Source organism: Solanum lycopersicum, chromosome 2 (genome assembly GCF_036512215.1).
Source record: "Solanum lycopersicum chromosome 2, SLM_r2.1".
In the NCBI taxonomy this organism is placed as follows: domain Eukaryota; kingdom Viridiplantae; phylum Streptophyta; class Magnoliopsida; order Solanales; family Solanaceae; genus Solanum; species Solanum lycopersicum.
In genome coordinates, this window is record NC_090801.1 from 71,453,792 (window position 1) to 71,474,245 (window position 20,454).

Genomic DNA, 20,454 nt, shown 5'->3' on the forward strand with positions numbered 1-20,454 from the left:
TCTTAACTTGCATTCAAATTTCAAGTTGTCGCCTTAATCCTTTTGAAATAGTAATCTAGCTTACATGGCAGGCAAGCCTGAGATGGAATATGAAGTATTTAACAAAAAGATTCAAAAATTTACGCCAGAAAATCTTCATCTATTATCAACAAATAATTGTTTATGAGAAGGTTCTAAGTTCATTTTTTTTTTTACAATTAACAAACAGCTGGATGCACCTCTCTTTCCAATCCGGTGTTTCTGTAAATATAATCTGAAAAATCACACAAACAAAAGAATTAATACAACCAAGAAACTTAATTCCCACTGCATCTTATTTTGAAGCCCTAAAAAGTTGACTTCCAAGTGTCACAACAGGAGTTCCTTCTCCCATGATTGTTGTCAAGCTCATTTCTTTCTCCAGTATCCGGTCCAGTTCCATCACCACGTAACTCATGGTAGGCCGCTTTTCACTCGAAGAGTCAACGCACCGGACAGTCAATTGCATGAACTCTTCCATGCCTTCTCTGGTGAAGCTATTGCCCAATCTTGGATCAATGATGGCAGATATGTTTCCAGATTCTTGATAATTCTCTACCTGAAACGAGAAAAATACTCTATTAGCAACTGCATAACTAGCTGAATTACTCAATTGTCTGTCGGGGCACCAATATCCTTGGTCAATAATACATTTGAGAAAAAGAAGTCTTCAAATGCATCAGATTGGTCTGGAAAGCATATATACCCATTCAACTATGTTTACATTCAACTCTGAAGATAGCAAATCCATTGCTTCATGGCCGCTAACTAGCTCCAGCAGAAAAATACCAAAACTGTAGGCATCACTTTTCTCAGAAAATCGTCGGAACTCTCTGACCCTACAGAATAATGAGAAAAAGTCATTGGATCTTCACATCAATCATATCCCTGCTGAGCCACAGAGGAGAAAAGAATGAAGGGAAGATATTCCAAAAAATAAACACTAAAGAAGCAAGAAAACTACTCTGGGGCAAGAAATATTTCATCAGCAGCCACTCGAGAAGATGGGCCTGCAACCTCGAATCTTCCAAGAAAATTGCGTAATCCTGCATCTGCAACTTTAGCTATGAAATTTTCATCCACAAGAACATTTGCTGTCTTAAAGTCTTTATGAATCAAGCGAGGACTTAGCGAGTGAAGATGAGCAAGACCTGCATATATAACATTGAGCGAGAATGAAGCATAAGAACCAATACTGAAAGTATTTCAACTCAAAGAAGTGGATGCAGGGCCCTTAAGTATTGTGAAAGCTTATCTTTGCCAGACCACTACTAGGACAGGCATAATTATTTTCCCAAACAAAAGATAAACCAATACCAGGGGAACCCAAATGCTTCACTGATTTTGCAGAGGATCACCTTTAGCTGCCCCTAGAGCTATAGAAAGCCTATGCTTGAATTCTAGCTTCTCTTGTGTAACATGATCGCCACCTAGAAGAAAAACCCATGAAATGAAGATCAAATAGAAAAAGATATTGCACCTAGCAAAAAGTTCACAATATTCTCTAATTGACTTGTAATTGAAACCGAGTAACTACTTTTAATTTATTTATTTTTCTATGTTGGGGTTGGGGGGGGGGGGGGAGGGGGGGGAGAAGAAGCTGGGAACTTGGAAGATAGTCAATACAATGTACTGCAATCAAACTGTTAGAGAAGATGAGGCAATTCCCTAAACAGTCAAAATTTGCCTGAGACAAAATACTGGTAAAGAATAAGTATAAAATGGGAAGGGATGAAACAGAAGTTTTAGTAAAAAGAGGATTACCGTACAAGTGAATGGATACACTTCCATTAGGTATGTACTCATAGACAAGAATCTGCTGATCATTTTCCTGGCAATATCCTAAGAGGGTGACTAAGTTCCGATGCTGAATAGATGAGAGATAGCGAACCTGATAGGAGATAGAGTCTGAATACATCAAAACCATAAACAATGAACACATACTCATACGAACAATCACAAGTCATTTACCTACGACTGATGAGAGGTAAATGATACACCTACGACTGATGAGAGGTATTGATAGTTTACTGCTTACGTACATAGTCGTTGCTTTATAAGCACAGCAGCTTAATGTTTACCATCAGCAGATCTTCAAAGTATATTGGATATATGATATTGGTAGGGAAAAGAATTAGGGCCTTAGTAACAACCCAAAAGATGATGACAAACATGTTAAAGAAATGGACCTTGGAGCTAACTCAACCCCAATATCTAGTTCGAGAGGTGAGGATAGAAGTTCAAAATTTAGAAATAATATTAAATACCGTGACAACCCAGAAATGGAAGTGTGCCACTGACACTATTAATGGTTGCATATTCAATTGAGCACGTGATTGTGTTTGTAACTGAGCTCGAAAAAAGTTTTTCACAGTAATAAAGTCTCCCCCATTTCAGGGGGAATGACTGAAGAGAACTTTTTATTTCATAAAAAGATGCATTGTCATGAATCATGATAACTTAATTTGTCCAGCAAGATGATTAGGACTCCCCATGGTTAGCAAGAATGGAATCAAATAACATAGAGTACATGCTTTATTCCCCACAGTTATTTTCTCAGTATGTGACTACATAACCCACTTCTTTTTCTTTCCCAGTTGCCAGTGGTGCAATGCAATTGATACCACTTCTTTTTCTTTCCCAGTTGCCAGTGGTGCAATGCAATTGATACCACTTCTTTTTCTTTCCCAGTTGCCAGTGGTGCAATGCAATTTTATCAATTTGTGACCCAGATAACCCCTAGGTCCCTTCTCCCATTACAGACACAATCACAAAAAGGAGATGAGTGAAGACTTCACCAAAAATAGTCCTCTCAACATGTCTTTAAGTTTCGTTTCATCCTCCTAATATCCAGGTTCACTAAGATGGTCCAATTAAAGCCGGAGGAACTAAAATGTTGTGAAAGCCAAAGTCTGTGTAAAACACAAAGGAAGAAGGATTCAAACCCGTCAGTCCATGTCAGTTGCAGCTTGGATTTGACATGCCTTATTCACATCATGTTGATCACATAATAGAAGAGTGGTCCAAGGGAAAGCAGCTGAAAGATGCTTCAAATATAACAGAAAAAGTTGCTTGCTCATCTTGTGTTTGGATTTGAACTTTTAAGGAAACTGTTCAGGTAAAGGATTAGGGCTAACTGGCGCAGAACATAATTCTCAAATTGGACGGTCTCATCGACAACTTAAAAGGGTTTATCGGTAGTTGGTCACAGTTAAGGAAGGAGATAACACAATGAAATAATACCATGATTGGAATAAAAGTAACAAATATTTTCACTTGATGATACTCACACGAAGAGCCTCTCTACCTCTGAGGCAGGGGGTCTGCGTACACTCTCCCCTCCCCAGACCTCACCCCACTGAATGGGACTACACTAGTTATAATTAGACAGAGAAGTAGATGTGGATAGTTGGTCACTGCCTCATAGAATATCTAGAGAATGTGTAAAGATCCATATATGTTTATACTCATTGTAGTTAAGGAAATCATACAAAATATTCTGTAAGATATCTTAGGATATTCTGTATTTAATTATAAAATATTTAATGAACTGATTAGCATTGAAATAGAGTATCTGCAATATTGTGTGTAGCATATGACTCCAATAAGGAGCATCTTTTGTACTTAATTACTTAATCAAGTCAATAAGGAGTTTTTTTAATTTTATTTTCACATGATATCAGAACCTCTAAGATCTCGATAGAGACTCAAATTAGCTTTCATAACCGATGAACAATGCAAGCCAATGTGTGTCGATTTTCTCCTTTTCTTCCTCTTGGTCCAGCACCACTCCTCTCCCAGCAACTGGTGTCACAACTCATCTCTCTGTAACTATTCATGCATTCCTCCTCTAAGGCATTGTTCAGGCTTTGCTCCTTTCCCTAAGATTGTTAATGCACAATTCATCTTTCCGGCGACTGGCTTTGATATTTACCACGCGATTAATGCCCTCCTTTAGTGTTATACCTCATACGTCTAAACTACAAAATGACTGATTAGACATTCACAAAATTATCCGAGAACGGGTGAATAAGGTCGACAATGAATAAATATATCAAGTATCCAGTGTACGACTGCATTGAATTAGACTTATGTCCCGAAATGATTTTAGGTTTTAAAGTGCTACATCGACGGTTATACCACGTGTCTTTAAGTTACAGAATGATTAGCAAACATCGACAGATTAGTCCGAACTCGAAGGATAAGGCGAAGAATGAATACATATGTTAAGGGTAAGTACTATATGGTAATAGTATGTGGTTATAAGGTTACGGATTAAAAAAAGCTTTAACGTTTAAGTTATGTCGAAAGGGATAACATAAATGAATTTTTCTTTATGTGCCGCAAAAGGGTTACTTTGAACGAGTATATCTCTAGGTTCAAACGAGTTATGTGGTGTACGACTTATTAAATTAAAGGTCTTTGAGTCTACTTACTGTAAACTCCATGATAAGGGAGTAATTGCAAGAATCTTTGAGAGAGAATTTTTAGAGAAAGAGAAGAGAGAATTGTATTGAATGAATCAGTTTGTGTTACATTGAATGTAGACATATTGCTCTATTTATAGTAGACACACAACTGACTCTTTTGTAACCAACTATATGACAGCTCACTGATGCTAACAAACTCAGACTATCAGACAACTAATCAACTTATACGGTTAGCTAACTGATCAACCATACAGATTGCTTTAATCATTTCCATATATCGACACTCCTCCTCAAGCTTATGGTTGAAATATGTTCTTTATTCCAAGTTGACTTAACAACTGATTATGTTGTGCCTTTCCCAGACTCCTGGTGAGTAGATCAGCCAGCTAATATTTAGTGTTTATATGCTCTCAGTCTTCAATATGCCTTAACAAATTCTTTCCCTCTCCATGTGTTTATTTCTTTCATTGAAGATAGGGTTAGCAGCAATTTGTATGGCTGTCTTACTGTCACATACCATAGTCACAGGTAGATTCACACTCACATTGATCCCTAGTTCTTTGTACAGACCTATCAACCAAGTTATCTCAGCTGCACATGCAGCCATGCTTCTGAATTCAGCCTCAGCTGAACTTCTAGAGATTGTTTCTTGTTTCTTAGACTTCCAAGAAAGTAGTCCGCCTCCAAATTTTACTAGATTACTAGTGACTGACTTTCTAGTCTCCAAATATGATCCCCAATCAGAGTCACAATAGGGAGTGAGCTGAGTAGTTTGTTCTGCTGGCATCAATAGACCTAAACCAGGTGCTTTTTGATGTATCTCACAACCCTTAGTGATGCTTCCATATGTGACTGCTTTGGGCAATGCATAAATTGACTTAATACTTGTGCAGTAAAGGCAAGATCAGGCATGGTCATAGTAAGATATAAAGTAGCCTGCCTACTAGTCTCTGGTATTTTATAGGACTTGTAAGAATAGTATCATTTTCAGCTTGTGCAGGCTTGATAGGTTCATCATACTGAGCAGAGGTAAGTTTCTGATTCATCTCCAATGGTGTACAGGCAGATTTGCCTCCTCATAGTCCTGATTCAGACACCAACTCTAGTGCATATTTCCTTTGTGTCATAAGTATACCCTGACTTGATCTTGAAAATTCAATTCCCAGAAAAAACTTAAGCTCACCTAGATCTTTCATCTTAAACCTTTTTTGAATCTCGTCTAGTGTTGCACAGTTGTTGGTGATTGCTTCTAGTAATTAATAGATCATCCACATACACTGTTATCAAAGGCGAAAAACGCAAAAAAGCTCTAAGGTATGTGGGGGCTTTAAGCGCAAATAAAGCATGGGCTTTAACAAACAAAGGCGCAAAGGGAGAAAAGAATAAAATATTTATGTTTAGTCATTAAATTATAAATATGAATGACAAATATATGACCAAAGAAATTGAAAAAAATTATGATAAAGTGACATCAATTATTTAACCTCAAATTCTTCATAAGAGGCTCACTGGCAAGGAAATGTTTGCCTTAGAACCTTGATGACGACACTAAAGCGCACACAAAGCGAGGCGAAGCACTCAACACATTTTGAGCCTTTGCTTTAGGGCTTAAGCGCGCTTAAAGTGCGCCTTTGATAGCACTGTCCACATATACCAACACAACCACAGTATCATCATAAGCGTTAGCATGTTCTGTGAATAAGGAATAATCATAATGACTTTGCTTGAACCCCATTTGCACTAATGCCTCAGTCAGTTTAACGTTCCATTGTCTTGGTGTTTCTTTCAAACCATATAATGACTTATGTAGTTTGCAGATCTTATGACAGTCCCCCTGTCTAGTAAACCCACTAGGAATGTCCACATACAGTTCCTCTTGCAAATCACCAAGAAGCAAGAGTAGTCTACTGATCTAACTGCCACCATTTTTGCAACTGCACTTAAAGTCTCACCATAATCTAAGTGTTCCTTCTGACTAAAACCTTTAGCTACAAGCCTGGCTTTGAGTCATTCAACTTCACCTAAAGTTAGGAATTTGATTTTGTACACCCATTTACACCCAATAGGTTTCTTAACGGCTGGTAAGTCCACAATATTCCAAGTATTATTACTCTCCAATGCAGCCATCTCTAAAGACTAGCAGCAACTTCTTGAAAAGTAGCTGGCTCAGATATAACAGAATAAGCCTGTAGGACTATGAGAAATGATTTGTGATAGGATATGAACAAGCATGACTTTTAGGTGGAGTCGCAAAGTTCTACAACCAAAGAGGTGGTCAACTAGCCCTGGTTGGTTGATCTCCTAACTGGCACAACCACATTAGATGGAGCTGAAGGCAAGGAAGCAGAAACTTCAGGGACAGAAGTATCATGTACAGGCACCACAGATGCTGGAGATATAGGATTAAAGAAGCACGCATGTCCTTAAAGGGGAATATGTGTTCGTGGAATACTACATGTTTGTTGACAAAGGAGTTTTGAGAATGAACTTCATAAAGAATGTAGCCCTTTTGAGTGGAGGAATAACCCATAAACACTGCAGGTACGGCCCTGGGTGAAAATTTATCACCAACTTTGGGACTAGCAGCATAACATAAGCCCCCAAACACTCTAAGGTGTGATACGGAAGGAGGATGCAAATAAAGTTGTTCATATGGAGTGAGTTTTGTAACCTGTTAAGAATGTAGACAGCAGTGGATACACATTTACCTCAATATGTAAGAGGAATGGAAGCTTGGAACCTTAGGGCGCTGTCCATGTTCAAGATGGTTCTATGTTTCCTCTCAGCAATACCATTCTACTGAGGAGTATATACACAAGAACACTGATGAGTAATGCCCACTAAATAAAGTTGTTCATATGGAGTTTTGTAGCCTGTTAAGAATGTAGACAACAGTGGATACACATTCACCCAATATCTAAGAAGGAATGGGAGCTTGGAACCTTAGGGTGCTGGCCATGTTCAAGATGAATCTATGTTTCCTCTCAGCAATACCATTCTGCTGAGGAGTATATACACAAGAACACTGATGAGTAATACCCATATCACTTAGCAAAGATTGTACCTCAGTGTTAAAGAACTTACCACCATTATCATTTCTTAAGGTTTTGACATTAGTAGAAAACATATTCTACACATTCTTGAGAAAAACAGAGTACAACCACGGTGTCAGCTTTAGAAGCAATTAGAAAAATCCAAGTATATCTACTATAATCATCCACAATAGTGACAAAGAACCTTTTCTTATTATAAGTGGGCACTCTATAAGGTCCCCAAGGATTACAATGCAGTAGATCAAATACATGTTTGGACATACAGGGAAATGAAATACATCCTTACTACTTAAAGTGCTACCAGCATCATGCTTCTTGATAACATCCACACTTCTTGATAACATCAACAGGAGCTTGACCTAGTCTTTTGTGCCATACATGTCTAGATTCAACTTTTGTAACTGAGTTAAAAGAACTGACAAACTTAACAGAATACTATACATTAGGCTCCAGAGCATGATTGCAACTTCTATTGACCAGCAGTTTTGGAGCTTGATTTGATACTTCTTGTAGTATATAGAGTCCATGCTCTTCTTTACAAATCCCCTTCACCTGACCAGTGTAAAGGTCCTGAAACACACAAAATTCAGGGAAGACGCCTACCATGCATTTCAACTCTTTAGTGATCTTTTACACTGACAATAGATTAAACTTGAAGACAGGCAAGAACAAGACATTAGAGATAGGCCTGGTTGTCAAGTACACAAGTGCTTCCAATATGTGAGACAGTTACATCTTTACCATTGGGTAAGTGAACCTTATTTGCAGTATGAGCAGGAGATACCTTAGTGTTGCCTAAACTGTCCAGGGAGGATGTGATATGATGTGTTGCTCCAGTATCTATTATTCACTTTCTATCTCTATAATCACAAGAATAAACTTTAAGAGAGCTGCCTGTACTAATACAGAAGCTACATTTGCAGAAGGCTCCACTGCATTTGTCACGACCAGGTCTGGACAGCAGCTACAGTAGTGAAGAATGCACTAGGATGAGAACCTGCAAGTGTGACTGCATTATTCTGATTATTAGTCCCTCTAACCTCTTGTCCAAGGTCAACTTGATTGGCATACATAGGCTTTCTCTTAGACTGAAAATCAGCTGGATATTCAACAATTTTGTAGCACTAATTCATCGAGTGACCTTTACAACCACAATGTTCACAAACAACAACACTCTTTTTGGCTTTGTAACCAGCTCCAGTGGTATTATTAGCATTATATCCTACTCCTCCAGAGACAGCAGTGTCACCTCCATTTATAACCATTACGGGATGATAGACCAACATAAGTACCAAGTCATTTTGATGTGCTGGCACCAATACTATAAGTACTATTTTTGCGAGAGTACATAGTAATGCCTTTTATTACTCCTGAACTAGCAGAATTCACCAAGTTCCTTTGACTATCTTGATCAATTAAGAGCATAGGCTTTGTTAAGTGTAGGAATAGGACTCATCATGAGAATCTGACTCTTAGGAGGAGAATAGGACTCATCTAACCCCATGAGAACTGTAACAACCTCTGATAATCACAATGCTCACCAAATTTCTTTGACGCAGGACATGGACAACTAGGGCAAGGCATGAAAGCATCATATTCATCTCATAGATCTCTAAGTCGTGAATGATAATCAGCAATAGACAATGTACCCTGAACTAGAGTATGAATCTCTCTATGCGGTTGAAAGATCCTAAGGCCATTCACTGTATCAAATCTTTCTCTTAGATCTAACAAAATCTTTCATGCATCAAAAGCATACAACATTCATAATCCAACTCAATACTACAGCATTGCATTTCTCCCGCTGATCATGCAATGCAGGCTCAAAAATAGACTTAGGAAACCTACCATCAACAAAACCTAGTTTCCTGCGACCTACAAAGCCAATTCTAAAGGACCAACTCCATAGAACTACATGGAGTTTCAATATGTTGAAGGAAGAGAGGATGATTATGGTCGATCACTGGAAACGGTAGGACTTGAAGTGTTACCAGTGCTTGCTGATGGATCTCCATCAACTGCCATTGCTACTTCTTCGAATTGGAGATGTCTTCTTTCGATTCACCTTTACATCTGATGAATCTGAACACCTCACGGAACAGAGGAAGCTCCTACGATCGATAGCTCTGATACCATGTAAACTCCATGATAGGAATGTAACTACAACAATCTTTCAGAGAGAATTTTTAAAGAAGAGAAGAGAGAATTATATTGAATGAATCAGTTTGTGTTACATTGAACGTAGACATATTGCTCTATTTATAGTAGACACACACAACTGACTCTTTTGTAACTGTTATAAAATATGGTAACAAATCACAGATTGATTCTACAATATTTCAGAATAATAAGAGTTATTGCAAAATATTTTCTTTTATTTGTTTTGATTGATTCCTTTTATAGGATTCCGTGTAATTGTATAAATACTTTGTATATTCATGAATACAATAACAATTTCTTTCATTTCATTACATGGTATTAGAGCCTAGGGCTCAAATTTCTTTAGAAGTTCGACTCTTTTCCTGGCAGCCTAAGAAAGGGTTGGGTCACTCATTAGGAGTGACAAATTTATCTCACCAGCACCATAAGAAGAGACAGAGGGAGATTTTTTGGCTGGAAAGGACATCTCTAGTCTAGGTGGCAGCGAGTGAACGTCACGCACCACCTGCACCTCATTTCTGTCTTCCACTCGCTAGTGTTTGGTCCAGCATATCTGTTTTTGGCTTACTGCTCCGGCATCTTCTCGTCAATCACGACACATTCTGGTATTCTTCTAGTGTTGAATCTCTATTCGGAAGTTTGTACTTCGTTTCTCTTCTGGTATTCATCTTTTGTTGCTGCTGAGACTCAAAAATTTGGGATTCAGAAAACTGGGTTCAAGAATTGGTTAACAACCGTTGTTCAATTAAATTTAGACATTCTGGTTATAGATTATTTGTTGCTTTAGTTGCTCGTATCAACTCTCTGACATGGTTGAATATGATTTGGTTTATTGCACCATACTTCTAGTTTGCTGATTCTACAACACATTGTGTGTCTCTTCAATCTGGTACACTTATTTGAGAGGAACCGGTGGGTTACACTTGTTGAACTCCTTTTGTTTTCTCTCAAGAATTACACTAGATATATTTACCAGAAAAATAACTTAGAAGACAATTCTTGTTTCGACTGATGAGTATGCAAAATTCTCTCATTTTCAAAAATCAGTTAAGGAACCCATTTCGATTACTACATTTGCGGAGTCAAGGAAAACATGTCCTTTCTCCTCATCGAATAAATGGGTGATTGAAACAGGTTCCACAAATCACATGGCATGTAATTCTAATATGTTTCTAGCTTTCGATCACATAAAACACTTTCTCCTGTAACGATAGCTTAGTTCAAGTTGTAACATTGTGGGATCAGGGACCGTTAAGCCAACCTCAACTATCACCTTATCATATGTATTAAGTCTACCAAAGTTGGCCTTTAATTTGATCTCTGTCAATAGAATTATGAGAGATCTTAATTGTTATGTCTCATTCTTTCCTGATCATTGTTTGTTTTCGTGATCTTACGACAAATCAAGTAATTGGTAAGGGACATATATCCGATGATCTCTATATTCTTGATGAATGGAAGCCTCGATTTGGCTTCTACTCCTGTGTTGTGTCTCCATTCACAGCACATTGTCGGTTGGGACATCTTTCATTACCTATGTTAGAGAAGCTTGTCCCCAATTTCAAAATGTTTCTTCTTTAGATTATGAGTCATGCCAATTCGCAAAAACACCATCACATCTCGGTAGGCCCAAGGTAAATAAGCGAGTTGGGTCAGCTTTTGAATTAGTTCATTCTGATGTTCGGGGACCATGTCTTGTTGCTTCCAAAACTGGGCATAAGTATTTTGTTACTTTTGTGAATGATTTCTCTCGAGTGACTTTAGATTTATTTTATGAAGAGTTGTTGAAGTCAAAACTCAATACAGTGTTTCGGTACGTATGCTAAGGAGCGACAATGCCAAAGATTACATGTCGAAATTGTCTCAGTCATTTCATGAGACAACACAGTGTTCTCCATCAATCTTATGTGTTGATACACCATCTCAAAATGGAGTTGCTGAGAAGAAAAATGGGCATTTACTGGAGACAGCTAGAGCACTTCTATTCCAAATGAAGGTACCTAAACAGTTCTGGGCAGATGCAGTCTCCATAACTTGTTTTTTGATTAACCGAATGCCATCTAGTGTGCTTGTTGGTAACATGCCTATAGTGTTCTTTTCCGAACAAGTCTTTCTTCCCGGTGGAACCTATGGTTTTTGGAACTACATGTTACGTTCGAGATTTTGACCATCTGTTACCAAGTTGGATCCCAAAGCATTGAAATGTGTTTTCCTTGGCTATTCTCGACTTCGGAAGAGATATCGGTGTTATTCTACTGAACTTGGACATACTTGGTGTCAAAAGATGTGGTATTTTCAGAGAGTACCCCATTTTTCTATGCACCTCTCGTTTTTCTACTAGTCAGGAGGACGAAGATGAGCGGTTAGTCTATCAAGTTACCCACGCTTTGAAAGAACAATTAAGTGATGTTCCTCCATCTCTCAATTCTTCTATTGAGCACTAATCGACTATTGCGTTTACAGTAAGTATTGTTAGCCAATTTATGTCAATGCCAACAATCAAACATTGGGAAGCTTTAGAACAAATTCTTTGTTACTTGAAAGGAGCTACTGGACGTGGCATATTGTATGGCAATCATAGGCATACTCGTGTAGAGTGCTTTGTTGATGCTGATGTTGATTGGGCAAGATCCCGAATTGATAAAAGATCTACAACAGGCTATTGTGTTTTTGCTTGACGGAACCTAGTATTGTGGAGAAATAAGAAACGAAGTGTTGTATCTCGATCTAGTATTGAATCCGAATATAGAACTATGTCACAGTATACGTGTGAGATTATGTAGATACATCTTCTTATTATCTGAAATTATAGTGAAGTACTATACACCAGCAAAACACTGGTGTGACAATCAGGCTGCTTTTCATATAGCCTCAATTCTGGTGTATCATGAAAGGACTAAACACATTGAGACAGGCTGTCATTTTATTCGTGAGAAGATTCAGTTTCCACAGGCTACGTGAAAACGGGGGAGCAATTAGTTGATTTGTTCACCAAGGCATTGAATGGAACTCGAGTTAGTTATCTTTGTGACAAGCTGGGCCTAATCAATATTTATGCTCTAGCTTGAGGGGAAGTGTTACAGAATATGGTAACAAATCACAGAGTGATTCTAGAATATTACAGAATAATATGAGTTTTTTGTAGAATATTTCTTTTATTTGTTTTGATTTCCTTTTATAGGATTTCATGTAATTGTATAAATACCTAGCATATTCATGAATAGAATAACAACTTTTTTCATTTCATTACAGTAACTAACTATATGACAGCTCATTGATTCTAACAAAATCAGACTATCATCTAACTAATCAACTTATACAGTCAACTAACTAATCAACCACACAGATTGCTTTAATCATTTTCATATATCTTTCTAGCAAGACAAACCACTCGTCCATCCAACTTTAGAGTAGTAATGTGTGTTTTACAACAGACTAGCAGAGCCAAAATTTGGTGTGATGGGCATGTGGCACCTTGTGGTACGTCAATCAGAAAAATTGTAATTTATAAATTACAACTTGAGGGTTCATTTGGCCTTTAGTTTCAGAATGTTTTAGGGGCTGGAAATCAAGGGTTCTTCATTTCCATCTCTCCCTAGCTTAAGATAAGTTGATTCCTTCAAGAATCAAGTGTTCCTCATCATATATCATAACACATACTTAACCAAGTGTTTTCTTGAAGGCAAAGGTATTGTTCTTGAAGAATACAAAATGCAGAGACCGATATTCTTCTTCATAGAGGTATGGCTCCTCTTATCTCCATAAATATGATCCTAAAGATGTTTTTAAGTATAGTTTACAGGCAGTGATGGGAAGTCATGGGTCCAAGTTTTGCCCTTTATGATTCATGTGTTTGGCAAGGAAGGAGTACGTAGAGAGTTGTATTAGTTGTTGTTTAATTGGTTAGCCTCGTAAAAGGCAAGTATATAGCTTGACTAGTGATACGAAATATTGAGTACGAAGACTATTGTTAATTTGAAAGTCTCACGAGCTCGACACTCGCATTCTGTTTGTCGAATTGTCAAATGCCCTGGTTATGTTGTATAGTTGTTCATAGTAGCCTTGTTATTGGTTCTTCATTATAGATTGAAGCATCAAATGACATTTGATTGTTATAACATGCTAAAGGATTGGAATAAAGTTATGTAAGGCTTTCTAATTTGGTATTCCCTACGTTTCAAAAAGGATGGTCTAGTTTGACTTGGAACGGAGCTTAAGAAAAGAAAGAAGACTTTTTAATCTGTGGTTCTAAATTAAAGGTATGTCAAATGTACCAAAATGCCCTTTAATCTTGTGGTCTTAAACATCCCACGTGGAAAGTTAAAGTTAAAGTGTTGCCAAAAAAAGAAAGGGGTCATTCTTTTTTAAACAAACTAAAAAGAAAATAGGGACATTCTTTTTTAAACAGAGGGAGTATTTTTAACGAGTTTCCCTTATGATGTGTTTTTTTCATTTAATGAGCTGCCATGTTACCTAAAATGGTCGGTAGCTCCTCCATGTGAGATTATTATATGTTAAATGAATCATTTGCAAGAATAATGACTACAGAGACTCATAGATAAAGTTCCTAAGTATAAGACTCTTTACTGTCTTCACAAGTATATGATCCATATGCCTCAAATATTTGTGCATAACTATTTGTAAAGCCATATGTTATCCATATTGTAGATATGTTTTACAAGTTTCAAAATGTTAGATGAAGCTTCTTATAGTTCTTTAAGTACAACACTCTAGTTGCCTTCGATCTATGCTATTAAAACTGCATCGAGTCTTCATGTTAATTACTCATAAAGTCATATGTTTTGCATGACACATGTATGTATTAAAGGTTTCAAGTTTAATATCATCCGATGAAATCTTTCATGACATCCATATGTATATGCATTGATAAGTTTCATGTTTCTTTAAAAGGTTAATGTGATATTTAAGTTACTGTTCTTTGACTATAATTTCTTAATGATGTTAAAGATATCCTTTAAACTATTGGTCACAAATTTCACTAGATATTATATTAAGCTGCAAATGTTTTATGCCACACATTATAAGTTGTTAAGTTGTAGACATGTATATATACATAGGGCCACATGAACCAAATTATATACCGTATTTGTTTTGGGAGCATTCTTGGAAACTGGGTATATCCACACATGCTGGTGCGATGAGAGTCGTTCCGACAGCTAGACAATTTCCTCTTTGATTGGGATGTATGTGATAATGTTACATATATGCATATACGGAATATACAAAAATACAAAAGACTTGTACTTTTCATCTTGATCTTCTGGAAACAGCTAGCTTTTCCTTCAAAACATCTTTCGTTTCTCTCTTTCCATCAAGTCCACCAAACACATGCTGGAATACTTCTCCACCAATCTTCTTGTGATCCCCTTCTTCCAACTCCTTCTCAACTTATCCCAAATAAACAGAAGAACATGTTCCACAGATTTACAGTTGTTTTGCAATGAATGAACAAGTGACTATTTATCTCTGCCTCTTGCTCACACATAAAACACCTAGAGCAAATCTGAATACCTCTTCTCTGTAGTACTTCGTGTGTTAAACAGGCTCTCCTGACCACCAGCCAGCTGAAACATGAGATTTTGTGAGGTATTTTAAACCTTACAAATCAGTTTCCAAGGCCATTTTGCTGTCATTGTCTGGCTGAAGTTCAAACACCAATAACATGACTCCACAGTAAAAGACCCCTTGCTATGTAGTTTCCTTATTGGCAAATCAGAACCTACACATACTCCTAGGAAATTATTTAGAGTCTGCAGCAAATCAGCTACACTATTTATTTCCCAATCATTCATGGACCTCCTAAAAATCAAGTTCCATCCTCGAGGACTCCATACTTGTACCATCTTATCCATCTGTTGCAAGCTCAAGATGTATAGATCTGGAAAGATAGACCTCAGAACCTCTTCCCCAATCCACAATTCATTCCAGAAATTTGTCTTATCCCCATCCCTAATTCTGTACTTCAGGTCGTTATTGAAAGAGGGCCACAGTCTTCTTATTGTTTTCCACATGGAGCATCCAAAAGTACCAGTCACCTCTCAACTGTTTGGAGCCCATATTTTTGTGAAATGAATCTCCTCCATAGTGCCACATCTTCACAACAAAATCTCCATAACCATTTCTTCAGTAGACTTTCATTCTGTGCACCTAGCTTCTTTATGCCCAGCCCACCCTGTTTTTTGTTAAGGATCACCATATCCCATTTTACTAGATTGTACCCCTTCTTTGCCCTGCTATAGGAAAACTCTTCTAGCCTTGTTGATTTTCTTCTCTATGTTACTTGGTAGAGGGAATAGACTCCTCATATAGGTAGCTTGGCTGTCCATGACATTTTATAAGAGTCAGCCTACCAACCAAAGATAGATACTAGCTTTTCCATCTTGCTAATTTCCTCACTTCTTTCCAGAACCTCACACCACACTTCTAGCTCTTTATTTTTTGCTCCAAGAGACATTCCTAGGTATTAAGTAGGAAGGGAGGCACTTGGCATCCTAGATTCTCAGCTAGGGTCTGCATATTAGGGACTTGGTTCACTGGATAGAGGCAGCTTTTGTGCCAATTGACATGAAGTCCCGAAATGCCCTCAAAGATTGTTAGGATAGCTCTCATATGCCTTATTTGTGTAACTTCTGCATCACAAAATACAAGGAAGTCATCTGCATACAGTAGATGAGATACCTCCATAGCGTTGTTCATATTTATGTTAGCACAAAAACCTCTAATCCATCCATTCTCCCTTGCTTTTCTAATCATGAAGTTTAGGCCTTCCTTAGCTAGAATGAACAGAAAAGGTGGCATGGGGTCACCTTGTCGCAGCTCTCTGTGATTGAAAAAAACCCTCTGGATTACCATTAATTATGAGCGAAAATTTCACAGTGTATATGCAAAATTCAATCCAGTTGACCCATTTGTCGCCAAACCCCATATCTCTCAATAATTTGAGGAGGAAAGCCCAATTCACATGGTCGTAGGCCTTCTCAATGTTGAGCTTGCAAAGCACTCCTGGTTTATTTTGTTTCACCCTCGAGTCCACCAACTCATTTGCCAGAAGGGTCGCATCCATTATCTGTCAGCCCTTCAAGAATGCCATCTGATGTTCGTCCACTAGACTTCCCATAACTGTCTTCAATCTCTCGGTGAAAAGCTTGGCTATGATTTTGCAGACTCCACCAATTAGACTTATTGGTCTTAAGTCTTTTAGCTCTTCTGCTCCATGCTTCTTGGGAATAAGTGCTACAAAGGTAGCATTGAAAGACTTCTCAAAAGACTCATTCTTGTGAAAATTATGTATTGTTTGCATCAGGTCCTCTTTCAAGGTCGGCCAACATTCCTTGTAGAAGCGTATTGTAAAGCCATCTGGGCCGGGGGGGCTTTGTCACCATCACACTGTTTGATGATACCCAGTACCTCAACTTCAGTGCGTTATAGTACCTTGTTTGATACACTTTTTCGACCAATGTATAACTAATGCATTAGTTATACGCTCTATTGTGTATTAAGGTATGTATTACTAATACCATGAATCTCTAGATTAGTAATGCAAGGGATTTAATGCATGATAATGCATGGTTAAAGACACAATTATCCCTTACATTTTTGCCACCATAATTGTGGAGGATATTTTTGTAAATTAATATTTTTATGCAATGATGCAATTTTTAAAACACCAAACCAAACAATGCATAAAGAGTTTCTATGCATAATTAATGCAAGCGTAACTATTACAAGCATTACTAATACACTCTATTTAGAATTATTTTTATACACTCTACCAAACGACCCCCTAGTGTTCTTTGTCTCCACTGAGTTTTAAAAGCCAAAAGCTACTTAAAATAAGTCAATCCAAACACCCACCTATATACAAGTACAATTCCATTGTACTCACATCACTTTTTATAATGTCGGGGGCGCTACGCTGCATTGCACTCATACTGCAGGTTTTAGACATTCAAAACATCTAAGTCTCATTAGATATCTGTTTCATCTATCAGTTGTTGGTTAGTGAGCTCCATTCTACCTGGCTAAGTCAAGTCTAGAGTTCCTTTTTGATTATATATGTATTTGTATAGAAAGTTTGGGTAGGTCGGGGCCTTATACCGACCGTATGGCAGTTGTACAGTTTCCAGCTCATTTATAGAGGCTTCATACACTTGCATTGATGATTCCAATATGTGCAAATATCATGTCTGTTATACCGCCCTCATGTTCCAGGCCAGGTAGCCTTTCTATGTATCTACAGTTCCATCTTATCAGAGCACGTCATTTGTACATGGTGGATCCCTTGCCGGGAAGCGCTGTTGTATATTTTCAACATTTCCAAATTATGTCCATGTGCTATAGCAGGTTGCACAGTTCATACAGAGCTGGTCCGCCTCAGGCTAGGTTTGGGGCTTGACATCTAGACCTTGAATATATTCTCAATGTTCTGCAATTCAAGTTGTGCTAATAATGTCCTCGAGATTATAACACCTTCTCTCTTTTCAGTGATGAAGAATATATTCCTTTTGTATTTAGTGCAAGAAGCACTTTCTCTCGCGTTGTATTTACTAACAACTTTCTGGAGGACATAATTCCAATATCACTTTCTTTTAAGTGATAGTACATCATACAGCGAGATTTCAAAGTCAATTCTCTGTGTTCACAAGAAAAGCAAACTCAAATTAGCTTTCCCACTTTGAGATTGAAGGGGCCTAAGGAATATCGAGAGAATATGTTGGAGCTTTCCAAAATTCAAAGACGCTGGATTGCACCCCGAACAGTTAGGTGTTGTTTGTGGAGAACCATAACGTTTTGTTGGTTTTCTATTTCATTTGGTATATTTCTTATATTCAGGTTATTCACTTTGCTAAGAGGAATGTTTGAGAGCTTTTGCCTAGTGAAACTGAATGCCCTTGAATTCTGGAATTTCTGCACTACTATGAATCTAATAAGAGCAAAAAGAGGTTGTGATATGAATTAGGTAAGTAAGCCTTAAAGAACGGCCATTCAATTAGCAAGTGATAAAGCCATAAAGGCATGAAAGTGATAAGCTCTTTGGGGGTAAACTGATGCATTTAGTGCCTTCTGTCTGTTGATTATAGCAGATTACCATTTTGGTCATTCAGGCTCTAGTTAAATTTACTGTAGTCACTTCTAAGGAAGATGAATGAGAATTTGAATAGTATGATCTAAAAAAAGAAAAACTCAAACAATATGTGCAGTAGTTTCCATAAGATGTACATAGTTACTATTACCTCATCAACAAATTCCTGACTAGGAACAGCAGATCGCCTTTTTATTGCTACAAGCATACCATCATGAAGCAATCCCTTGTACACCTCCCCAAATTTGCCTTGGCCAATTAAACTCTTATCACTAAAACCTTTTGTGGCCAAAGACAATTCTTCTATGTGGAAGCGTCTGGCATCTTGTGAGGTCAATTCAACCCCAGCATTTTTTCCAACTGCAAGTGATTCGGATTACTTGAGAATTTGGGAGAATAAATACGACATTTGTTGACTTAATAAGAAGTGAGATATGACCTTGAACAGATGGATCAGAAGATCCTGTGTCGGAAGTTGTTGAAATAAACCTTTTACGAAAAATACAGAAGCAACAAATGAGAAGCAGAATCCCCACCAATGCCACGGCTCCTGCAGCACCTCCTACAATTGCTGCAAGAGTCCTTGACATTTGGCGACCACGAGCACTTCAGCTGCAAAGGTTGGGATATATATTTTGACACATTGAAGCTGAAATATGAAAGAGGGAATTAATCCTAATATTAACATTGTGATAAAACCTAAAGCAACAAAGACACTCACTAAAAGTAGCATATCTGCGATAAAATAGTTAGGGCACAGCACATAGAAGATAACGATACTAAGAATAAGAGAAGTGAACCTGATGAATGGATTCGAGACTTCATTGGCATTTGATTCCCTCCCACATTAACGACTGAAACTTAATCGCTGATGTTAGTTTAATTTATTAATTTAATAGACAAGGAAGGAAGGGATTTCTTATTCTCATAATCATCGCCATTGATGCCGACAGAAAGCAACCTGGCGCCGACAGATAATTAGTCCTTCTGCAGCTCAACAAAATTTAAATATAGACTCTGAAAGTGTTTTTCCCTTTTTTAAAAAAAATTAAGTGTTTTTCAAACAGCAACTCTTTTGTGGGTTGTAAAGTATATCATTCCCCGCTACTCCAACTAATTTTCTTGTCCACATTTTTTTATTCTTAGTATTATTTTTCTGCTAATGCTCTTCTTCTTTTCCTTCCGTGGAAATTATATTATTTCATCTAGTAGGGAAAACTTCTCCTAACAGTATAAAAATATATGAATTTATATAAATTATATTTGATCATATTAATAATACTAGTATTTTACTTGTTAATATATTTTATAAACATGAAAAATTTATATACTTGTTAATATCATTGACTAATGTATAATTTTTTAACAAAAAATCATAATGGTATATATAGAGAGAGAGAGATTTACTATCAATTAAACGAAATTTTTAGTTTTAATGATATTAATACAGTATAAGATAGTAAGATACTAATTTAGTATTAGTTAAGCAAGATTAGTTAGGGATATATAATGTAATTATTTAATGGAGTATGAATGTAATGAGATATATGTTTGTAATTATTTAGCTTTTACGCGATATTGTTTCCCCTAAACAATGTGTGTATATATTGTCAATCTTTTACTAAGGGCCCCTTTGGCCATACCGGTAAAACTTGAAAAAAAAAACTTGAAAATATTGTTTGTCCATGCA

The 20,454-nt window shown here is 37.2% G+C and overlaps 1 protein-coding gene across 2 annotated transcripts; it reads right to left on the minus strand.

The window, feature by feature from the left end:
- Positions 1-118: 118 nt before the first annotated feature.
- LOC101257122 (nodulation receptor kinase) lies at positions 119-19,962 on the minus strand. 2 transcript variants are annotated; one of them, XM_004231693.5, is made up of 8 exons: positions 19,565-19,962; positions 19,204-19,413; positions 18,916-19,124; positions 1,783-1,909; positions 1,377-1,448; positions 983-1,169; positions 725-857; positions 119-577 (listed from the first exon to the last, which is right to left on the minus strand). In XM_004231693.5, exons 2-8 carry the CDS (start codon positions 19,352-19,354, stop codon positions 314-316), a joined length of 1,143 nt encoding a protein of 380 aa, XP_004231741.1. In that variant the 5' UTR covers positions 19,355-19,413; positions 19,565-19,962; the 3' UTR covers positions 119-313. The 2 variants fall into 2 exon arrangements, with proteins under 2 accessions (XP_004231741.1, XP_069150195.1); XM_069294094.1 differs by having other exon boundaries at positions 19,204-19,376; positions 19,565-19,846.
- Between the last annotated feature and the right edge of the window lie 492 nt (positions 19,963-20,454).